This window comes from Gymnoscopelus braueri, assembly GCF_963280865.1.
Source record: "Gymnoscopelus braueri genome assembly, contig: SCAFFOLD_220, whole genome shotgun sequence".
Taxonomy (NCBI): domain Eukaryota; kingdom Metazoa; phylum Chordata; class Actinopteri; order Myctophiformes; family Myctophidae; genus Gymnoscopelus; species Gymnoscopelus braueri.
The window spans coordinates 34,618-53,756 of record NW_027660710.1 but is presented as its reverse complement, the minus strand read 5'-3'; the positions used below and the strand labels follow the sequence as shown (position 1 = coordinate 53,756).

Here is a 19,139-nt window from a genome sequence, read left to right as displayed (position 1 = left end):
TCAACGTGGGGTCCAGGACCCTCAGGGGTTCTTGGCAGGGTACCAGGGGGTCCCCAGCAAAATTAGTTAATATAGCATTACAATCATTTTAACCACTTTAACCATATGCTTTGGCTATTCAAAAATAGCAGATCTCCAAGCTCATAGTACATGAACTTGTAGATCTTGCTATGTTTGAAAAATGTTGTATAGGTGTGCAAATCTTTGAATATATATATTATTTTTAAAGCAAACATTTTCAACACAAATCTTCTCTTCTGGGGGTCCCTGGCACAAAACATTTTTAGATGGGGGTCCGCGGCCAAATAAATATCAATTTGGGGGTCCTTGACATGAAAAAGTTTGAGAACCAGTGCTATCAGAATATAGTGCTTTAACCTTTTAACAAAAATATTTTCGTTTTAACCAAAAACGTATTATTATTTTAAATCTACTTGTGCATGGCTTATTTGTGCTAAAACTATAAGGGGGATAAATTCATTAAACTGAAACCAAAATAGTAAAAGGTTAAATAAAGACTAAAAACTTACTACAAAGAAATATAAATACATACAATAATGTTCATAGTGTTTTCTTCATTATGACATCTGTTGTCATACATTCTATTATCCTACCCTTTCAGCTCCTTTAAATCAAGGTATTCCTTGAACAAATAAAATGAAAAACGAAATAAAAACTAAACAAAATAAACAACTTAAATCATATTGAAATGTAATGAATAAAATGACTATGTCCTGCTCTTAGTGCACACAGTAGCGTTTCCACCGAGATTTGACCCCAACCGCCAGAGGGCGACATGGTACTAATATCTGCTATTGACTTCTGCAGTGTTGCCATGTCTACTTAGTATAAGCGACTTTGGGGTAATTTTTCTGTGACGTTGCTTGTGAAATATTGCAACTGCAGCGGTTTGTGTCTAAAGTATAGTTGTTTATTTGGGCTTGTTTGTAAAGTGTAGTTGTTTATTGCACTCTGCATTTTTTTAATTCTGTAAAGCACTTTGAATTGCCCTGGTGTATGAAAAGTGCTATATAAATAAAGTTGCCTTGCCTTGCCTTTATTTGGGCTTATTTATAAAGTATAGTTGTTTATTTGGGCTTGTTTGTAAAGTGTAGTTGTTTATAATATAGTTGCTTATTTGGGCTTGTTTCACAATTTTCTAATTATTTTAAACAGTGGTTCTGAAATATTTTCATGTCATGGACGGTGGACCCCCACATTAATATGTATTATTAATATATGTCCCCCATCTGAATTTTTTTTGCCAGGGAGCCCCGTACCAGATTTGTTAAAATGTTTCAAAGATATTCCAAATATTCCACATTTTATTGCAAGAGTTTTTGAAAATAGCAGATCTACAAGCTCACAACGCCTGGCGATGCAGGTTTAAAGTGCTTATGTCACGTGGCTTCTTTTGGGCTAGCCCCTACGGAACCTCTCCCTCCGCTAAGTAGCTCCGAGATGAGGTCCCTCGTCGGTTCCTGCCGTTTGCGGTCGACATTGTCGCACATTTTCCACTTTACATGTTTCTTACCCCTTTCTGCACATCGTATCCAAAAAGCAAAGCATTTGCGCCACTCTCTCAGATGTTTTAAGTTCTAGCGGAACATAACAGCTTCCAACGAGTTGAAGAAAGTATTTAATTTGCCTCGGTTTTCATCCGGTTACATGTTTTTAAGACATTGCGCAAGAGTTGCGCCCGTAGAGATAACATTACTGATTACCCTACTGGTCAAATGTTGAATTGCATCTTATAATGCAAAATATTATGGAACCGGAAAGGGGAAAGGGGTAAGAAACATGTAGCCTAAAGTGGAAAATGTGCGACAATGTCGACCGCAAACGGCAGGAACCGACGAGGGACCTCATCTCGGAGCTACTTAGCGGAGGGAGAGGTTCCGTAGGGGCTACTTTTGGGCTTGCTTTCATAGACCTGGGTTCTCTCACAAAACATGGCAACCCTAACGCTGTCGCAAAAACAACAAACACCACTTCACTTTACGCTGTCGCAAAAGCAACAAACACCACCTCACTTTCCGCCAACAACAACAAACTGCTGGGTTTGTTTTTGATCTTTAAAAGATTGAAAACATGTCGTTACGTTTAAAACAACCATTTAATGACGTCATACGTTTAAAACAACCCTTTAATGACGTCATGGAGCGGTTTGTTGTGGAAATAAGTCAACTCTGTAGGGAGTTCACAGCTGATCAAGAGGATATGACAACAACACACAGGGAGACAGAGGTGAGGCACTCACATGTTTTACTTAAGTAAAAGTATCAATACCGCAATGTAGAAATACTCTGTCACAAGTAAAACCCCCGGAATTCAAAATTTACTTGAGTGAAAGTACAAAGGTATTGGTATCAAAATGTACTGAGAGTACCAAAAGTAGAAAGTACTCATCATGCAGAATCCCATTTTGCAAGTTCAAAATGTATACTGTAAAATCTTTTGAAAATAGCAGATCTACAAGCCTGTAGATATGCTATTTTCAAAGTATGTATAGGGCTGAAGTGGTTACAGTATGTTTTGTAATAATATTTAAATGTAAAAGTCCAAAGTAACTATAGTTAAAGTTTGAAATAATATTAGTGGAGTAAAAAGTACAATATTTGCCTCTGAGATGCTTAGTGGAGTAGAAGTAAAAGTACCGAAATTGGAAATACTCAAGTAAAGTACAAATACCTCAAAATTGTACTTAAGTACAATACTTGAGTAAATGTACTTAGTTACTTTACACCACTGGTGTGGAGTAATGACCAAATACAAATGTCTTCTAAAACATTTTTCTGAAAAACTTGATGATGTGCTCAACCTTTTTCATGTCAAGGACCCCCAAAATTATATGTATTTGGCCACGGACCCCCATCGTTGCTCCATTGCTCCCCATCCCAGAACACACACACACACACACACACACACACACACACACACACACACACACACACACACACACACACACACACACACACACACACACAGACAGACACAGACACAGACACACACACATATATATGCACACATTTTCACGATTTTTTCAAAAATACTATTACTATAGTATTACTATACTAACTATTTATGAAAAGCCATTGTATAAAATATTGTCAAAGTGGTTCAAATAAAAAAGATGACACAGATGCTTTCCCAGTTTTAATGGGTTGGTATCGATCATTTATTAATCCAAATATTACACACAAGTATCAAGTCATAATAAAGATGATAAGTGGAGATCTACTGTCCTTGTCCTTGAATGGGATCAAGTTAAGAGTTTGATGGAGCTGCAGTGTTTTATCTTTTCTCCAGTTTTTATTACACAATACTTACTCTTATCTGGCCCTTTTCAATCCTGTACCGTAACCTGACTTATTTGTTTATTTGGTGCAGGATAGAAAAGGGCCGAAAGTATAAATGAACTAAAACTAACACTAAAACGAATAAAAACGAACTAAAACTATTAGCATAATCAAAAATGAAAAATAATACAAACTAGAAAATCCGCTTTAGAAACTAATTATTAATACTAACTGAATTAGAATTTTTTTTTATCAAAATGAATTTAAACTAAAATGAAAAATCTGTCCATGTGTGCAGCTGTGGTGTGTGATGAGGAGGCTCTCGCAGGAGGTGGCGGAGGAGCTGCTCAGACTGGTGGAGGAGGAGGTCAACAACACCCTGCAGAGGAAGCTCCACCGAGAGGATGAGGAGGCGAAGGGGAGGATGGCAGTCACAGATGAGGAGGATACTACACAGGTTTTACTACAGGTGTTTATAGATCAGCAATCTGGGAACCCAAAAAGGGGGTGGAAATGTTTGTTTTTGCCTCTGGGGGCAGCACCTCCTTTTTTGTGTAGAAACAGGAACTCGGTTTGGCTCCACCCCTTTCTTAGTCCACTTCCTCCCGGGTGCTTCTGTGTTTATTCCTACTAACAACAACACTACATGTTTAGGGCAGTGGTGCTGCTGACACATTCTGCTGTTGGCAGAATGTGTCTTGAGAGATTAATAGATCAGTGGTTCTCAAACAGTTTCATGTCAAGGACCCCCACATTGATATGTATTATTTGGCCACAGACCCACATCTGAAAAAAATGTGTGTCTGGGAACATGGGGGTCAGAAATCTGTTGTTTTCATGGTTTACAAAGCTTTTTAAAGCTAAAGGTTACAATTAGGATTAGGTGTGTTCCTTAGAGGTTAGGGTTAGGTTTAAAAATGCCAAGAAAAAAGTATAAAGCATTTACTATATCAAGAAAAAATTGCCATCCTAAAACGTGTGTGTGTGTGTGTGTGTGTGTGTGTGTGTGTGTGTGTGTGTGTGTGCGTGCGTGTGCGTGTGTGTCAGTCTGTAGAAGCAGCAGAGTGGTTCATTCATTGTCAGAAGTCGAAGGATGCACTGCAGCTCAGCTGTGAGTACAGACCAATGCCAACATATTCCCAATTAAATGAACCAACATTATCAATTATTATTATCTCATTAGCATTATTATATATATATATATATATATATATATTTTTTTTTTGTCCAAAAATAGCCAGTCTATAGGTACATTTTCACTATTTGTTGACAAAGTATGACAAAGTATATAGGGCTTAAAGGATTAGTTCACCCAAAAAAGTACTTATTTTTAATCAATTACACACCCCATGAAGCCTTGAATTCGTGGAGATTTGTTATTTTTTGTCGCATAGAAGAGTCTGCAAGTGTCCTACCGGAGACTCCGCCAGTCCTCAAATTATTGTCTTAGGAATGTGAAAAAAAAAAAAAATCTCCATGAATTCAAGGCTTCATGTGTAATTGATAGAAAATAAGTAATTTTTTGGGTGAACTACTCCTTTAAGTTGTTTAAAGTGATAAGAGTGACATTTTTATCAACATGCCATGTTACTTCATATCGTTGCTGTCGGGCAGAAACATCCTATCCATATTTAAACTTTTTGTGTTTTTCCGTAAATTAACGCCCTAATCGATCATACTAGTGCGTCACACAAAAGCATCAAACGTAGCAGATCTGCAAGCTTGAAACGCGGCGCGAAGCGACGCGTTTCGAGCTTTTGATGCTTTTGAATTTGAATCCTGAAAAGTAACAGTTTGGGACATATGAGGTTTCCACCCGACAGAGACGATATGAATGTTTACCGTTCACCTTGTTCACACGCAGCGTCCGCGACAGACACAGCGGCTGAACCTTCCACAAAGGAACCCACACACCACCACCACCTCCTCCCCACAGAGGAGGAGGAAGTGCAGAAGGAGGAGGTGAAGGACAACCGCCTCCTCCTCGCTCCGAGGGGGACGCAGGAGGAGGTGAGCATCCAAAGTGAACAACAACCCGCTCCTCCTTCACCCCGACAAATGGAGGACAATGACCCCCCCCCGACCCCCCGCGAGAGGAGGAGAACCAGGAAGAAGACCGTGGGCCAGAAACCCGCCGCCGGGCCGTACTCGTGCAAGCTCTGCAAGAGCACCTTCGCCCGGCGGGGCAACCTGCGCGTGCGTGCGCACGGCCACGAGAGGCCGTTCAAGTGCGCGCTCTGCGGCAAGGGCTTCTCGGCCAAGTGCAGCGTCAAGGTGCAGTGATGTAAAGTAACTATTTACTCAAGTACTGTACTTAAGTAAAATGTTTAGGTATTTTTACTTTACGGGAGTATTTCCAATTTTCAGTACTTTTACTTTTACTCCACTACATCTCAGAGGCAAATATTGTACTTTTACTCGTTACTAGTTACTTTGGAGATTTTGATTATTATTACAAAACATACATTAAACTTTGGCTATTTGAAAACAGCATATCTACAAGCCGATTAAAATAGCTGATTGTAGATCGCCTGTTTTCAAAAGATTTGTATACGTTTCATACATTTGAAAAGTTGTGAAATGGGAAAAGAAATGTTTTACTTTTGATACTTTAAAGGTAGGGTAAGTGATTTGCAATTATTCAAATAATTGCAAAATGGGTCTATGTTCTGATAGTGCTCGTTACTATAGAGTGTCCTGTCCATATAAAGAGTCTCCATGTCTCTCCAGCTCTTTATAAAACAGAAAATGTATTTTGTAGTTTTTTTTTTTTTTTTTTTAGTTTAATTTCCAATTTTATCCAACCAGGACAGAGAACTCAATCAGGATATAGATTAAACAAGTGAAATTGGAAGTGATGACACTAAGAAATGAGCAGACAAAATTTTAACTGGAACACTATACAAATTAAGCTTAAAAATGGGTACTTTCTCCTGATTGGCTGAGATTTTGACACCTACCGAAAAATGTATTTTCTGTTTATTAAAGAGCTGGAGAGACAGGGAGACATCTGTTACTGAACAAACACTCTATAGCAATGATTACTATCAGAATATAGTATTTTAACATTTTAACAAAATACTTTTTGTTTTAACCAAAAAATATCACTTACCCTACCTTTAAGTACATTTTGATACCAATACTTTTTATACTTTTACTCAAGTAAATTATGAATTCCCGCCTTTTACTTGTAACATTCTACATTGCAGTATTGATACTTTTACCCAAGTGAAAAATGTGAGTGCTTTTTTCCACCACTGTCAAGGTGCACGAGGTGACCGTGCACGGCAAGGAGAGGCCGTTCAAGTGCGCGCACTGCGGGAAGGTCAGTGGTGGAAAGTAACTAAGTACATTTACTTAAGTACTGTACTTAAGTACAATTTTGAGGTATTTGTACTTTACTTGAGTATTTCCAATTTCCAATACTTTTACTTCTACTCCACTACATCTCAGAGGCAAATATTGTACTTTTACTCCACTACAATTATTTGAAAACTTTAGTTACTAGTTACTTTTCAGATGTAAATTATGATATAATGAAACATACATTAAGCACTTTAACCCTATTTTATACATAGGCTATTTGAAAATAGCCGATCTACAAGCTCACAACGCGTCGCATCGCGACGCGTTGTGAGCTTGTAGATCTGCTATTTTCAAATATTTAGTACTTTTACTTTTGGTACTTTAAGTACATTTTGATGCCAATACTTTTGTACTTTTACTCAAGTAAATTTTGAATTCTGGACTTTTACTTGTAACAGAGTACTTTTATATTGCAGTATTGGTACTTTTACTTAAGTAAATAATTTGAGTACTTTTTCCACCACTGGGGAAGGTGTTCGGCACGCGGGGCCACCTCCGGGAGCACCAGCTCACGAAATGGCCGACGACGCCGGGGGGCGCGGCGACGAAGTGCTCGGCGTGCGGCGAGGCCCCGCCGGCCAGATGCTGCCTGAAGGCCCACGGCGAGGCCTGTCCGCGGGCGGCGGCGGCGGCGGCTGGCACTAGCTTCGGATGCGAGGAACGAGGGTGCGGGAAGCGCTTCGCCCGACGGAGCGACGCGGTCAAGCACCGGCGCGGCGTGCACACGGGGGACAAGCCGTTCAAGTGCCCCACGTGCCACCGGGGCTTCACGGCGCGGCGCAGCGTGCGCGTGCACCAGCTGACGGTCCACTGGGGCGCCAAGGCGTTCGTCTGCCACGCCTGCGGCAAGGCCTTCAGCCAGAAAAGCGGGCTGAGGGCGCACCTCAGGTATAGGCTTTTGTCACAATTACAATTTAGGCATTAACCCATTAAGACCTGGAACTGTGTCATTTTTTAATTTGAGCTAAAAAGCATTATTTTACACTTTTGGCTATTCAAAAATAGCAGATATACAAGCTCATAGCGCGGCACCGAGTGCCGCGCTACGAGCTTGTAGATCTGCTATTTTTGAAAAATCGTGAAAATGTGTGCAAATCTGAATATATATATATTTTTAAAGCAAACATTTTTAACTCAAATCTTTGCTTCTGGGGGTCCCTGGAACAAAATATTTTGATGGGGGTCCGCGGCCAAATACATATAATTTTGGGGGTCCTTGACATGAAAAAGATTGAGCACCACTGATATAGAAACATACGTTTTTCAGAATACTGTTGAGATTTAGGAGACATGTAGAATCGGCTTCAGGTCTCAAAGGGTTAAGCAGACGCTCTTAACCCATTTTGGGCGGGAACCCCTATTTGTAACTATACCTTTCAGGACGGGAACCTCTTTTGGGGTTCTTGTTGCTATGTACAGTATATAGCAACATACATTTGTTGTATTTTTCCTCCACACTCCTACTGTATCTAACATGGCCTATTTTGGCCATAGTATATGATTGCTTTTGATTATTGGTACCGATCATTGTCAGTCATTTCTTTGTATATGTCAGTTATTTATCTGTCATATCTGCCCTGTGAAATATGTTGTTTAAAAGGCAAACAGAAATTAATAAAACAGAAAATAAAATTATATCAATATATTCCATTGTCCATTGCAAACACAATTAAAGGTAGGGTAAGTGAATTTCTTTGGTTAAAATAAGTGTTAAATAGCTCTATATTCTGATAGTAATCATTGCTCTAGAGTGTTTGTTCAGTAACGGGTGTCTCCATGTCTCTCCAGCTCATTAATAAACTGGGAAAAAAATGTTAGGTCTGGATACCAATTTTATCCAATCAGGGTAGAGAACTAAGTTAGGATACAGATGAGTGAAATTGGAAGTGATGACAAAGAAATGAGCAGACAAAATTGGAACTGTAACACTATACAAATTAAGCTGATAAATGTGTACTCTCTCCTGAAAATGTATTTTGTTCAGTAACAGGGAGACCCCTGTTACTGAACAAACACTTGTTTTGTTTTAACTTACCCTACCATAATTGCAATTATTTGTGTGACAATTAATGGTCAAGTTAAACTGTAATGATGGTGACACCCCTAACCCTCAGGACCCACACGGGGGAAAAGCCCTTCGCGTGCGAGCTCTGCGGCAAGGGCTTCTCCCGGAGGAGCGCGCTGAACATCCACCAGCGTGTCCACACGGGCGAGCGGGCGTTCGGCTGCGGCGAGTGCGGGAAGCGCTTCAACGTGGCGGCCAACCTGAAGCGCCACGGGCAGACGCACGTGGGCGTGAAGGCCTTCTCCTGCCCTCTGTGTCAGCGGAGCTTCTCCCAGGCCAGTCACCTGAAGGTATTAGCCTGGTAAACCCTCCCTCCGGAAATCTCATTTCCATTTGATTTCAGGAGTGAGTCTGGCCTGATCCGCCTGTCTGCAATATTGGCTGTGCTGGAGTTGGGCGGGAGTAATACCGTTGACTGACAACCCCTTCAGCCAATGATAATTTTTCCCCTTCAGCCAATCAGCAGTTCACCAGTCTTAATGTGACGCGACGGGACTTTTGAGACAGCCATACCCAAAATGGGTTGCCTTATTCGGATAAAATGGTGTCACTGCCCGCCCCTACCGGTTCTCTAAATTTTTATTTTTAAATAGGCTTTGTCATGATTAATTGACCACATATATGAAGTTAAACAACTAAATTCTATCCAAACGATATCTTATAAGTAAATTCCGTGCCTCAAAATAGAAGTTAGAGAGCTTTTTGAAGTAAAAAAATAGCGGAGAATTGGCCGCACAAGAAAAAGATGGCTGCCGTTCGTGTTTTGGGCTCACTCGAACTCGCCACCTGATTGGCCAACGTAAGCTGTCAATCACAGAACAATGAGCGACGACGCTGATAGGCCCGGCCGTTTGGCAAACAGAGCCAATATTGCAGAAAGGCGGATCATGCCAGACTCACTCCTGAAATGAAATGGAATTGAGATTTCCGGAGGGAGGGGTTTACCAGGCTACTGAAGGTATAGCGTAACACCTGAACCAGTGTTAATTTTCTCGACTAAAACTACGACGAAAAATGTTAGTCGGCTACCTTTTTTCACTGACGAAAACTACATAAAAACTAAGCTATGATGACTAAAACTAAGACTAAATATATTGACAATGTCGTCAACAAATACAAACTTAAATGTGAGGGAGGGACTAGTGGAGAAGAGATCCAGTAGAACTAAAAGACGAGACATTTTATGTTTGGCTGCGCTCGGGTGTTGCGCTCTGAAAATAGCAGATCTACAAGCTCACAACGCGTTAGGAGCTTGTAGATCGGCTATTTTCAGCATGCAACCAAGTGTAAAATCAGGCATTACGACGTCATCAACTGTAGAATATTATGATATAAAAATGTGCTGTCAAAATTAACACTGACCTGAACAAGGGCTGGGCTTCACTTCAAAATTACTTTTACTTTGATTGATTGAATACTTTATTAGTCAGAAATGTAAACAGCACGTTGTACAGTAAGACATTAAGGCTAAAAGGATAACACGAAAAAGTCCCTGGGGGCTTGTTTCGATTGTGGTCCTATGTATTCAATTCATCAACATAGCACAATAATACATGTCATCAACAAATACAAAATACTATGTACTATGTACAAAGAAAAAAAAAAGAAAAATGGCGGCAGTGAATGACACCTTTCTATGGGAATATGCAAATTAAATAAAGAATATATATAAAAAAATCATTGCTTATCGATTATTTGATTTTAGGTCGGTTAGTGGTGCTAAATATCGGTTTTGATATATTTTAGGTTAATTGCCTAGCCCTAATCTCTCTCTCTCTCTCTCTCTCTCTGTCTCTGTCTCTCTCTCTCTGTCTCTCTCTCTAAGGTGCACCAGCGCACGCACACGGGCGAGCGGGCGTTCATGTGCGACGCGTGCGGGAAGGGCTTCGGCCAGAAGAGCGCCCTGGTGGTGCACGAGAGGACGCACACGGGCGAGAAGCCCTACGTGTGCACGGAGTGCGGCAAGGGCTTCCGCTCGGCGCAGTACCTGAAGAGGCACCAGACGACGCACGGCGGGGAGAAGGCGCACACCTGCGAGGAATGCGGCAAGAGTTTCCTCACCGCTCAGGCACTGAAGACCCACCTCCAGGTCAGGGCCGTCGCCATCATCACATTTTACCTGAAGATTAACTGCCATACAAAAGTTTTTTTCATTTATTTTTTTCCTTAAGCACTTGAACCCTATAGCATCCCTATTCTGGGGGGAACATTAGCCGAAAATAGCAGATATACAAGCTCACAACGCCGGTGAACTTGTAGATATAGGCTGTTTTCGGCAAAGAGGCTTGGTGTAGAGGGGAAGAGCAGACCAAGTACAGAACAACATGTCAAGTTTACTAAGTATTGAGGGTTTAAATGGTTGAATATCTGAAAATACACAATAACATGAATCCAACGTATGAATAGAGAAGATACGTAAACAAATAAAAAAACTGATAATTTACACAACATCGATGATAGTGCTGTCCATGAAACTATCTATGAAATCTATGAAAATGTTTAATCGGCAACACAATTGTATCCTTGGCTTAAAAACACTAGTCCTAGTAAAACAGACCTGAGATGCAACTGTACTTGGTGCTGCTCTTGTTTCACTCTACACCCCAAAAAATCTCTTTCATTGCAGATCTACAAGCTCACGTTGCGATGCATTGTGAGCTTGTAGATCTGCTGTTTTTGGCTAATGTCCCCCCCCCCCCCCCCCCCCTAGAATATGGATGCTGGGGTTCAAGTGGTTGATTCTGTTTTTGGCATTGAGCATGGGAGTATTTAAATAAAAATTACACTTTTGCTTTTAGGCCTTTAGGCTTTGTAAACACAAATTGCACAGGGCAGAGTATGACAAATAACTGGGGGAAAAAAACGGGAACGCATCTGTGTCATTTTAGATTTTAACCACTTTAACCATATTTTATACTTTGGCTATTCAGAAATAGAAGATATATAAGCTTATAAATCTGCTATTTAAAAAAAAAAAATGTAAATTTGTGCAAATCTTTGAATATACATTTTTTAAGCGAACATTTTTAACTCAAATCTTTGGTACTGGGGGATCCCTGGAACAAAACATTTTGGGGTCCGCGCCCAAATACATATCATTCTGGGGGTCCTTGACATGAAAAAGTTAGAGCTCCACTATAGCAACATAGGTTTTTCAGAAAACGGTTAGGATTTAGAAGACATTTTGTAGAATCGGCCTCAGGTCTTAATGGGTTAAAATAGCAATGAACGCTCGCCCCCACCCAGGTCCACGGCAGAGCGAAGCCCTTCCCGTGCGACATCTGCGGCCAGGGCTACAGCTCGCTCACCTACCTCAAGACGCACAGGCGCTTCCACTCCGAGGGGAAGCCGCACGGCTGCTCCAGGTGTCAGAAGACCTTCTCCACCCAGAACAACCTCAACCTCCACCTGCGCACGCACACCGGCGAGAGGCCCTACGTCTGCGAGGTGTGCGGCAAGAGCTTCAGCGTGGTGCAGAACCTGGTGCGCCACAACCGCGTGCACACGGGCGAGAGGCCGTTCGTGTGCACGCTGTGCGGCAAGACTTTCAACCAGGCCAACAACCTGAAGGCGCACCAGCTGGTTCACACGGGAGAGAAACCCTTCAACTGTTCGAAATGCAGCAAAGGATTTGCCTGTATGAGGAACTTAAGAGACCACAAGTGCATTATGGATTCTTGAGTTGTTTTTTTGGGGGGTTGGGTTGTGCTGTAGACATATAATAATAAAATAATTAGAACCAGACCGGTGCCAGAATGCTGGGTCCAATACCGATTCCTGATTTTGGACAATCCTAGAAGATTTAACTTATAAGCAAACAAATAAGTTTAAAAAAAATAACTATATATGAATGTAAACAAGTAAATATAAACACACAAACTGACCTTTTATTTAAACTGCTATTTTAGCTGTCAGGCAGCTCAGAAACAAAAATAATCAATATATCTTTTGTGTATTATATTTATTTAATAATCTGGACACATCTGCTGTATAACTGCTGGTACCATGTCGTCATAATGGCCGATAAGCCAGCAGCCTTTTCAACCTTTTCTGGATCAGGGCCCACTTATATCGAAAGCGTTATAAATAATTGATATTTTATGAAATATTGGATTATTGATCCCTATTTTGGGCACATCATTATAGGCTGAAAAAAATTACCTTTTCTAACATTCAAAAATTGTTTAAATTTGCTGATGTAAAAGCTCACAACACGTGAGCTATTTTAGCAATTTTTGTGCAAAACCCAATAATAATCAATATAATAATAATTGATCATTGCAGCCCTGCACCAGTTTCAGTTCCACCATATGCTTTAGCTGAATTATCAGTATTTTTATGTCTGCATATCAGAGACTGACAAATTGCTGTCGGGCATTTTGGAGTGTCAACGTACCGCGAGGACCAGAGAGGGAGAGAAGGAGAAGAGAGTGAATGGAATGACGGAGCACAGTGCACACTCCCAGTGTGCGTGCTTGAGAGTGTGTGTTTTTGCGTGTGCATGTGTATCTTTTGGTACATACCTTTTCATTTGGGTCAGTGTGATGCTGTTAAAAGCCTGTATAATATGTATATCTTTGCTGTCGGCCAGAAACCTCTTACCTCCATATTCTAACTTTGTGTGTTTATTTTTCCGTAAATGAGCTCGTAGATCTGCTACTTTTGCTATTTTTGAATTTGAATCTTGAAAAGTAGCAGTTTTGGACGTATGAGGTTTCAACCCGACAGAGACAAAATGTGAATTAACAATATGACACCAAACTAGCAGTATAATAAGGATTATGCTCCTTCTGTGCTTTCCTCAGGTACGAACATGAAAAGGTCTGAGTACGCTCTCGTCCCTTTTTTTTATCAATAAAATAACAAAACAATTATTTGAATGTTATTGTATCTTAGTTTCATTTTATTTCTCCCCATTTAACTGTAACATCTGTTCATTTATTGTAAAGGAATTTTAACCACGTTTGTTTAGATGGACTAAACGAAATGCATGCTTTTGCTGCTCTCGCCTTTTTTTTCCTCTCGCCTTTTTTTTTCTTCTCTCTCTCGTCCTGTCGCTCTGTCTGTCTCGCTCTCTCTGTCTCTCTCTCTCTCTCTTTGTCTCTCGCTCTCTCTCTGTGTGTCTCTCTCTCTCTCCCTCTCTCTCTCTCTCTCTCTCTCTCTCTCAGTGTGTGCGCGCCGCGGGTGCGTTTGTGAGCGGGTGTGACGGTAGATGGTTGGTATTTGAAAGGACTCATGATAAATGGATTGGATTGGGATATAGGAATTCTTTTTTATTAACATGATCGACCTGAATCAAGACATTGACCCTGAGAGTAACTTTTTCACGAATGTAAATAACTGCCGTTACTACACAGATGAACAGTTTATAAAAAACAGGAAATTGGATCATTGTATTTCAATTATCCATTTCAATAGCAGGAGCCTATACGCAAACTTTGACAGTATTAAACAATATCTGAGCAAGTTCATCACACCAGTCAGTGTGATAGCTATCTCTGAAACATGGCTCAGTTTAGAGAGGGGGGTGGATTTTGAGCTGGAGGGCTATGATTTAAATTTCATGAATAGAAAAAAAATAACTAAAACAACAGGAGGGGGGACAGCTTTGTATGTGGACAAAAGATTGCAATACAAGATTGTTGAAAGTATGACTACTGCTATTGATGATATATGTGAATGTGTTACAATTGAGATTAATATGGAAAAAAAGAAAAATATTATTGTCAGCTGTGTTTATAGGGATCCAAGCTCTAGCATTGACATTTTCAAGAATTTTATGGAAGAGTTGTTCACGAAGACTGAGCAGAAGGTTACATATGTCTGTGGAGACTATAACATAGATCTTCTTAATCCTAATAAAAATATATTAATTGATGACTTTATAGCTGCAATGTATAGTATGAGCCTATATCCTATTATAACACAGCCTAGTAGAATAACATCTCATTCAGCTACTATATATTTACAAATAATATGGAGGATAATATAATGAGTGGATTACTTATTAATGATATCAGTGATCATCTGCCAGTCTTCGTGATTTATGACTGTGGCCATAGCCTGAAGAGGGAAGAGAATATAACTAGATTTAAGAGATTGAGAACTGAAGAAGCTCTAAATGCTTTCAATAGGGAATTACTAGCTCAAGACTGGAAGAACATATATGAAACAGAGGATGTAGATCTAGCCTATGATAATTTCTTAAATACATTCTTACTGTTGTTCGAAAGAAACTGTCCAAAGCAAAAATGCAGGAGGATAAGCCCTGGATTACAAGGGGATTGTCAAATGCATGTAAAAAGAAGAATACCTTATACAGAGAATTCATAAAATATAGAACTAGAGATAAAGAAATTAAATATAAAAAATATAAAAATAAACTAATGGATATTCCCAAACGAATTTGAGCTCAGACGTAGCCTAGAAGCTGCGTGAGAGCCTCCACGCACCTGCGCAGTAGCAACCCCGCCACGCCCTATCTTCGTTAGTAGCAGCTGTGTGTCCCCAACGTGCCATCTAAACTGGCTTCAGGAGGCACCATCGTCGTAGGTTCTCGTTACGTGTGTGCTAAAACTACATTCGTGAGACAGCATAGACGTAAAGACCTCCTGGACGAAGTCTACGTAAAGCTGACGTAAACTACGTAGTGCTGTCTGCCGCTACACTGCAGTTTAAACACCCTTTGCGAAAGTGAAATGGATCATAAAAATACCAGAGCCAACTGTCAGATGTCCTGAAGCAGTCCACTCCAAATACAACTTTTGAATAATATATTTATGAATGAAATTACAGTGGTGAGTTGACATCTGCAAGTTAAATAAAACACTAAAGTGTCCCCATTATGCAAGTAAATTAAATATACTTAAAATACCAAAAGGAATGCAGAATGTCCCATTTCCCAAAATTAATATGTATTAAAATCTTTTGAAAATAGCAAATCTACAAGCTTGTGAAGCGTTGTGAGCTTGTAGATCTGCTAGTTTCAAAAGATGTTTTAACCATTCATAAACATGGCGAGCGCAACAGCTGTCACTTTGTGAGAGGAACTGGGGACTTTCATCATAACGTTTAACTATAAAACTTCGAAATTAAGTAAACATGTTTAGCTCAGCATCATTTATATACCTTTAGTTAACTTGGCATATGCTTGATATTTTTATCAGACGATCGGATCATCCGTGAGAGTACAATTTGTAAACTTCGGGTTCATGCATATAGAGGACGAAGCCCTGGTTCAGAGCGTTAGTGAACTACAGCCACACATGTCCGTAAAGCGTCCGTCAAGTTGCCGTACGGACGCCGGAGGTCCCATCCACTCCCATGTTAAAAAAAAAAACGGAACGCCTCTCGCAGAAGTAGGAGGAGAGTAGGATACGCCATTCTGTCTCCCAAATGTAGTTTTAGCAGAAACGTAACGCCGTGGACGTGGGAAGCGATTGCACGTTTGGGCACAACCAGCTGCTACTAATGAGGGTAGAGCGTTGGTTTCGCCGGGTCCCAGGCTCTTACGCAGGCTGCGTAGGCAGCGCATGAGCTGAAATCTACGTGGCTGCTATGGTACTGCGCAGATTGTGTGGACACACGTAAGACCTGTCGTAGAACCTGCGCAGATGCTCAACGCAGCATCTCTACGAATCTCGTTGGGAAACGCGGCCATTATTAGGAATTGTAAGAAAGATTATTATAATAAATTATTAGACAAAAACAAAAATAATATCAAGGGTACATGGAAAATATTAAATAGCATTATTAGGAATAAAACATACTCTAGCTATATTGATCATATTGTTGACAAGGAAAAGACCATTAACAACATGAATGAGGTGGTTGAGGGGTTTAATGAGTTCTTTGTGAGTATAGGACCCAAACTGGCAAAGGAAATAACCCCGCCCCAAACGGGAGGTGCTCAATATTTTGTGGAAAGTAACGCAGACACCATCTTTATACATAATACTGACAAAAAAGAAATAATTGATATTGTAAATAATTTTAAGAACAAAACATCAACAGATTGGAACGGCATTGACATGTCACTTATAAAGAATGTAATTGATGCTATTGCAGACCCATTAACACATATCTGTAACCTATCATTTAAAACAGGCTCTTTTCCTTGTCAGATGAAAATAGCTAAGGTAATTCCAATACACAAAGCAGGAGACAAACACCTTTACACAAATTACAGGCCAGTTTCCTTGTTATCTCAATTTTCCAAGATCCTTGAAAAACTTTTTTCTGCTAGGCTGGACAGTTTCATGGATAAACATCAGCTTTTGACAGATTGTCAATATGGCTTTAGAACCAATAGATCAACTTCAATGGCATTAATTGATGTGATAGAAAAATTAACTAGTTCAGTCGATAATAGGGAATTTGCAATAGGGGTATTTATTGACTTAAAGAAGGCATTTGACACAATTGACCATGATATCTTACTTAGAAAAATGGAAAGATATGGTATCAGAGGCATTGGGCTTAATTGGGTGAAAAGTTATATTGAAAATAGACAACAGTTTGTACAGATGGGAGATTATAGATCAACAAGCTCGGCTATTACTTGTGGAGTCCCACAAGGGTCTATATTGGGCCCCAAGTTATTTATTTTATATTTAAATGATATATGCAAAGTCTCTAGTATCTTGAAATGTGTTTTTGCAGACGATACTAATATTTTTTGCTCCGGGGAGAACCTTCAGCAGCTGTTGGAAGTTGTCTCTGTTGAATTGGGGAAACTGAAATTATGGTTTGATTTAAATAAATTATCACTTAACATTAAAAAAAACTAAATATATGATTTTTGGAAATAAAAAAATAGACTTAAATACAAAGGTTGAGTTAAGGATTGACAAAATAATATTGGAAAGAGTTTATGAGAATATCTTTTTAGGAGTTATAATTGACCATAAGTTCAGTTGGAAAGCCCATATAAATCATGTACGGACCAAAGTGGCAAGGAGTATTGGAGTACTGTATAAGGCAAAGCATATTTTAAATTATAAGTCACTGTACACCTTGTATAACACGCTAATACTGCCATATCTGACCTACTGTGTGGAGGTGTGGGGAAACACCTACCAGAGTAACCTTCAACCATTATGCACAATCCAAAAAAGAGCAATAAGAATAATTCACAAGGTAGGATATCATGAGCATACAAACGTACTGTTCTTAAGGTCTAATACTTTGAAGTTTCTGGATATGGTTAAATTTAAAACGGCACAAATTATTTATAAGGCAAGAAACAAAACATTACCAGGAAATATACAGAAATTGTTTAAGGATAGAGAGGGGAGGTACGAATTGAGAAGGGAATTGAATTTTAGAAATCTTGGTGCTCGTACCACTCTTAAGAGCTTGTGCATATCTGTCAGTGGAGTGAAGCTATGGAATGGTTTACCGGAGGTGGTTCAGCAATGTAAAAATATAATACAATTTAAAAAACATTACAAGCAGAGTCTGTTGGAGAAATATAGATATGATAATTAATGGACTTATGGAAAATATAGTGTATACAGTACATAATTATAATAATGGTATGGGGTGTAACGGATTCCGTTGTTGTGTGTGTGCGTATGTATGTATGTGTAGGTATGTGTGTATGTATGTATATATATATATATATATATATATGTATGTATATGTGTATGTGTGTATATTTATGTATGGGTGTACATGTGTTATATGTGTATATACAGTATAACGATTAGGGCGTGTTGCCTGCTCAGTAAAGCATGGTAACATAATATGTTGGCATGTTGTGGTGAGATACTGACATGTATATGCGTAATAACTAGGAAATTGATGGATTGAGGGGTATGGTGTGATGTGGTAGTGTTGGCGTTTGTATATAACGGTATGATATTTGAATGGGTGTATATTAGTATACTGTATGCACGCATTCGGGTGTAATTATGTGTATAAGAATGAAGAAATGGGTGTATATATTGTATATTTTCGAGTGTTCGATTACTACGATCAATGTAACATCTTGAATGTAATTATGAAATACTTTGAGTGTTCATATAATATGAACTTTATAAATGATGTATCTAAGTTAAAACAACATGAAGGAAGGATAGGCATAAATAAGCTTTGAGCTTCAGCCTATGCCTTTTTGATCAATCAACATGAACCATTGGCTTATAGTGGGGTATGTTTGGTGTAATTGTTGATGTGGATCAAAATAAACTAACTAACTAAGGAAGCATTTTTTATTTACTTGCAAAATGAGTTAAAGGGATAGTTCACCCCCAAAATAACTTTATTTCTATCGATTACACACCGCATGGAGCCTTGAATTCATGGAGATGTTTTTGTTTTTGTCGCATTCCTAAGCTAATAATTTGATGACCGGCGGAGTCGGTCATCAAATTATTGGCTAATATAGCATTACCACTTTATTCCTA

General features: G+C 39.5%; 1 protein-coding gene across 2 annotated transcripts; it reads left to right on the top strand.

Moving 5' to 3' along the window:
- The first annotated feature begins 2,028 nt into the window (after positions 1 to 2,028).
- LOC308081291 (uncharacterized protein) lies at positions 2,029 to 13,593 on the top strand. 2 transcript variants are annotated; one of them, XM_080457674.1, is made up of 9 exons: positions 2,029 to 2,247; positions 3,598 to 3,768; positions 4,347 to 4,410; positions 5,164 to 5,573; positions 6,565 to 6,624; positions 7,138 to 7,553; positions 8,780 to 9,020; positions 10,556 to 10,819; positions 11,977 to 13,593. In XM_080457674.1, exons 1-9 carry the CDS (start codon positions 2,092 to 2,094, stop codon positions 12,409 to 12,411), a joined length of 2,217 nt encoding a protein of 738 aa, XP_080313800.1. In that variant the 5' UTR covers positions 2,029 to 2,091; the 3' UTR covers positions 12,412 to 13,593. The 2 variants fall into 2 exon arrangements, with proteins under 2 accessions (XP_080313800.1, XP_080313801.1); XM_080457675.1 differs by lacking the exons at positions 6,565 to 6,624; positions 7,138 to 7,553.
- The last annotated feature ends 5,546 nt before the right edge of the window (positions 13,594 to 19,139 follow it).

What these genes read in the sequence shown, in the direction of transcription:
- LOC308081291 (XM_080457674.1), top strand. Translation starts at nt 2,092, where the DNA reads ATGTCGTTACGTTTAAAACAACCATTTAATGACGTCATACGTTTAAAA. An exon ending in CGGCCAAGTGCAGCGTCAAG is followed by an intron (nt 5,574 to 6,564) that starts GTGCAGTGATGT and finishes ACCACTGTCAAG; the next exon opens with GTGCACGAGGTGACCGTGCA. An exon ending in GGGCTGAGGGCGCACCTCAG is followed by an intron (nt 7,554 to 8,779) that starts GTATAGGCTTTT and finishes CCTAACCCTCAG; the next exon opens with GACCCACACGGGGGAAAAGC.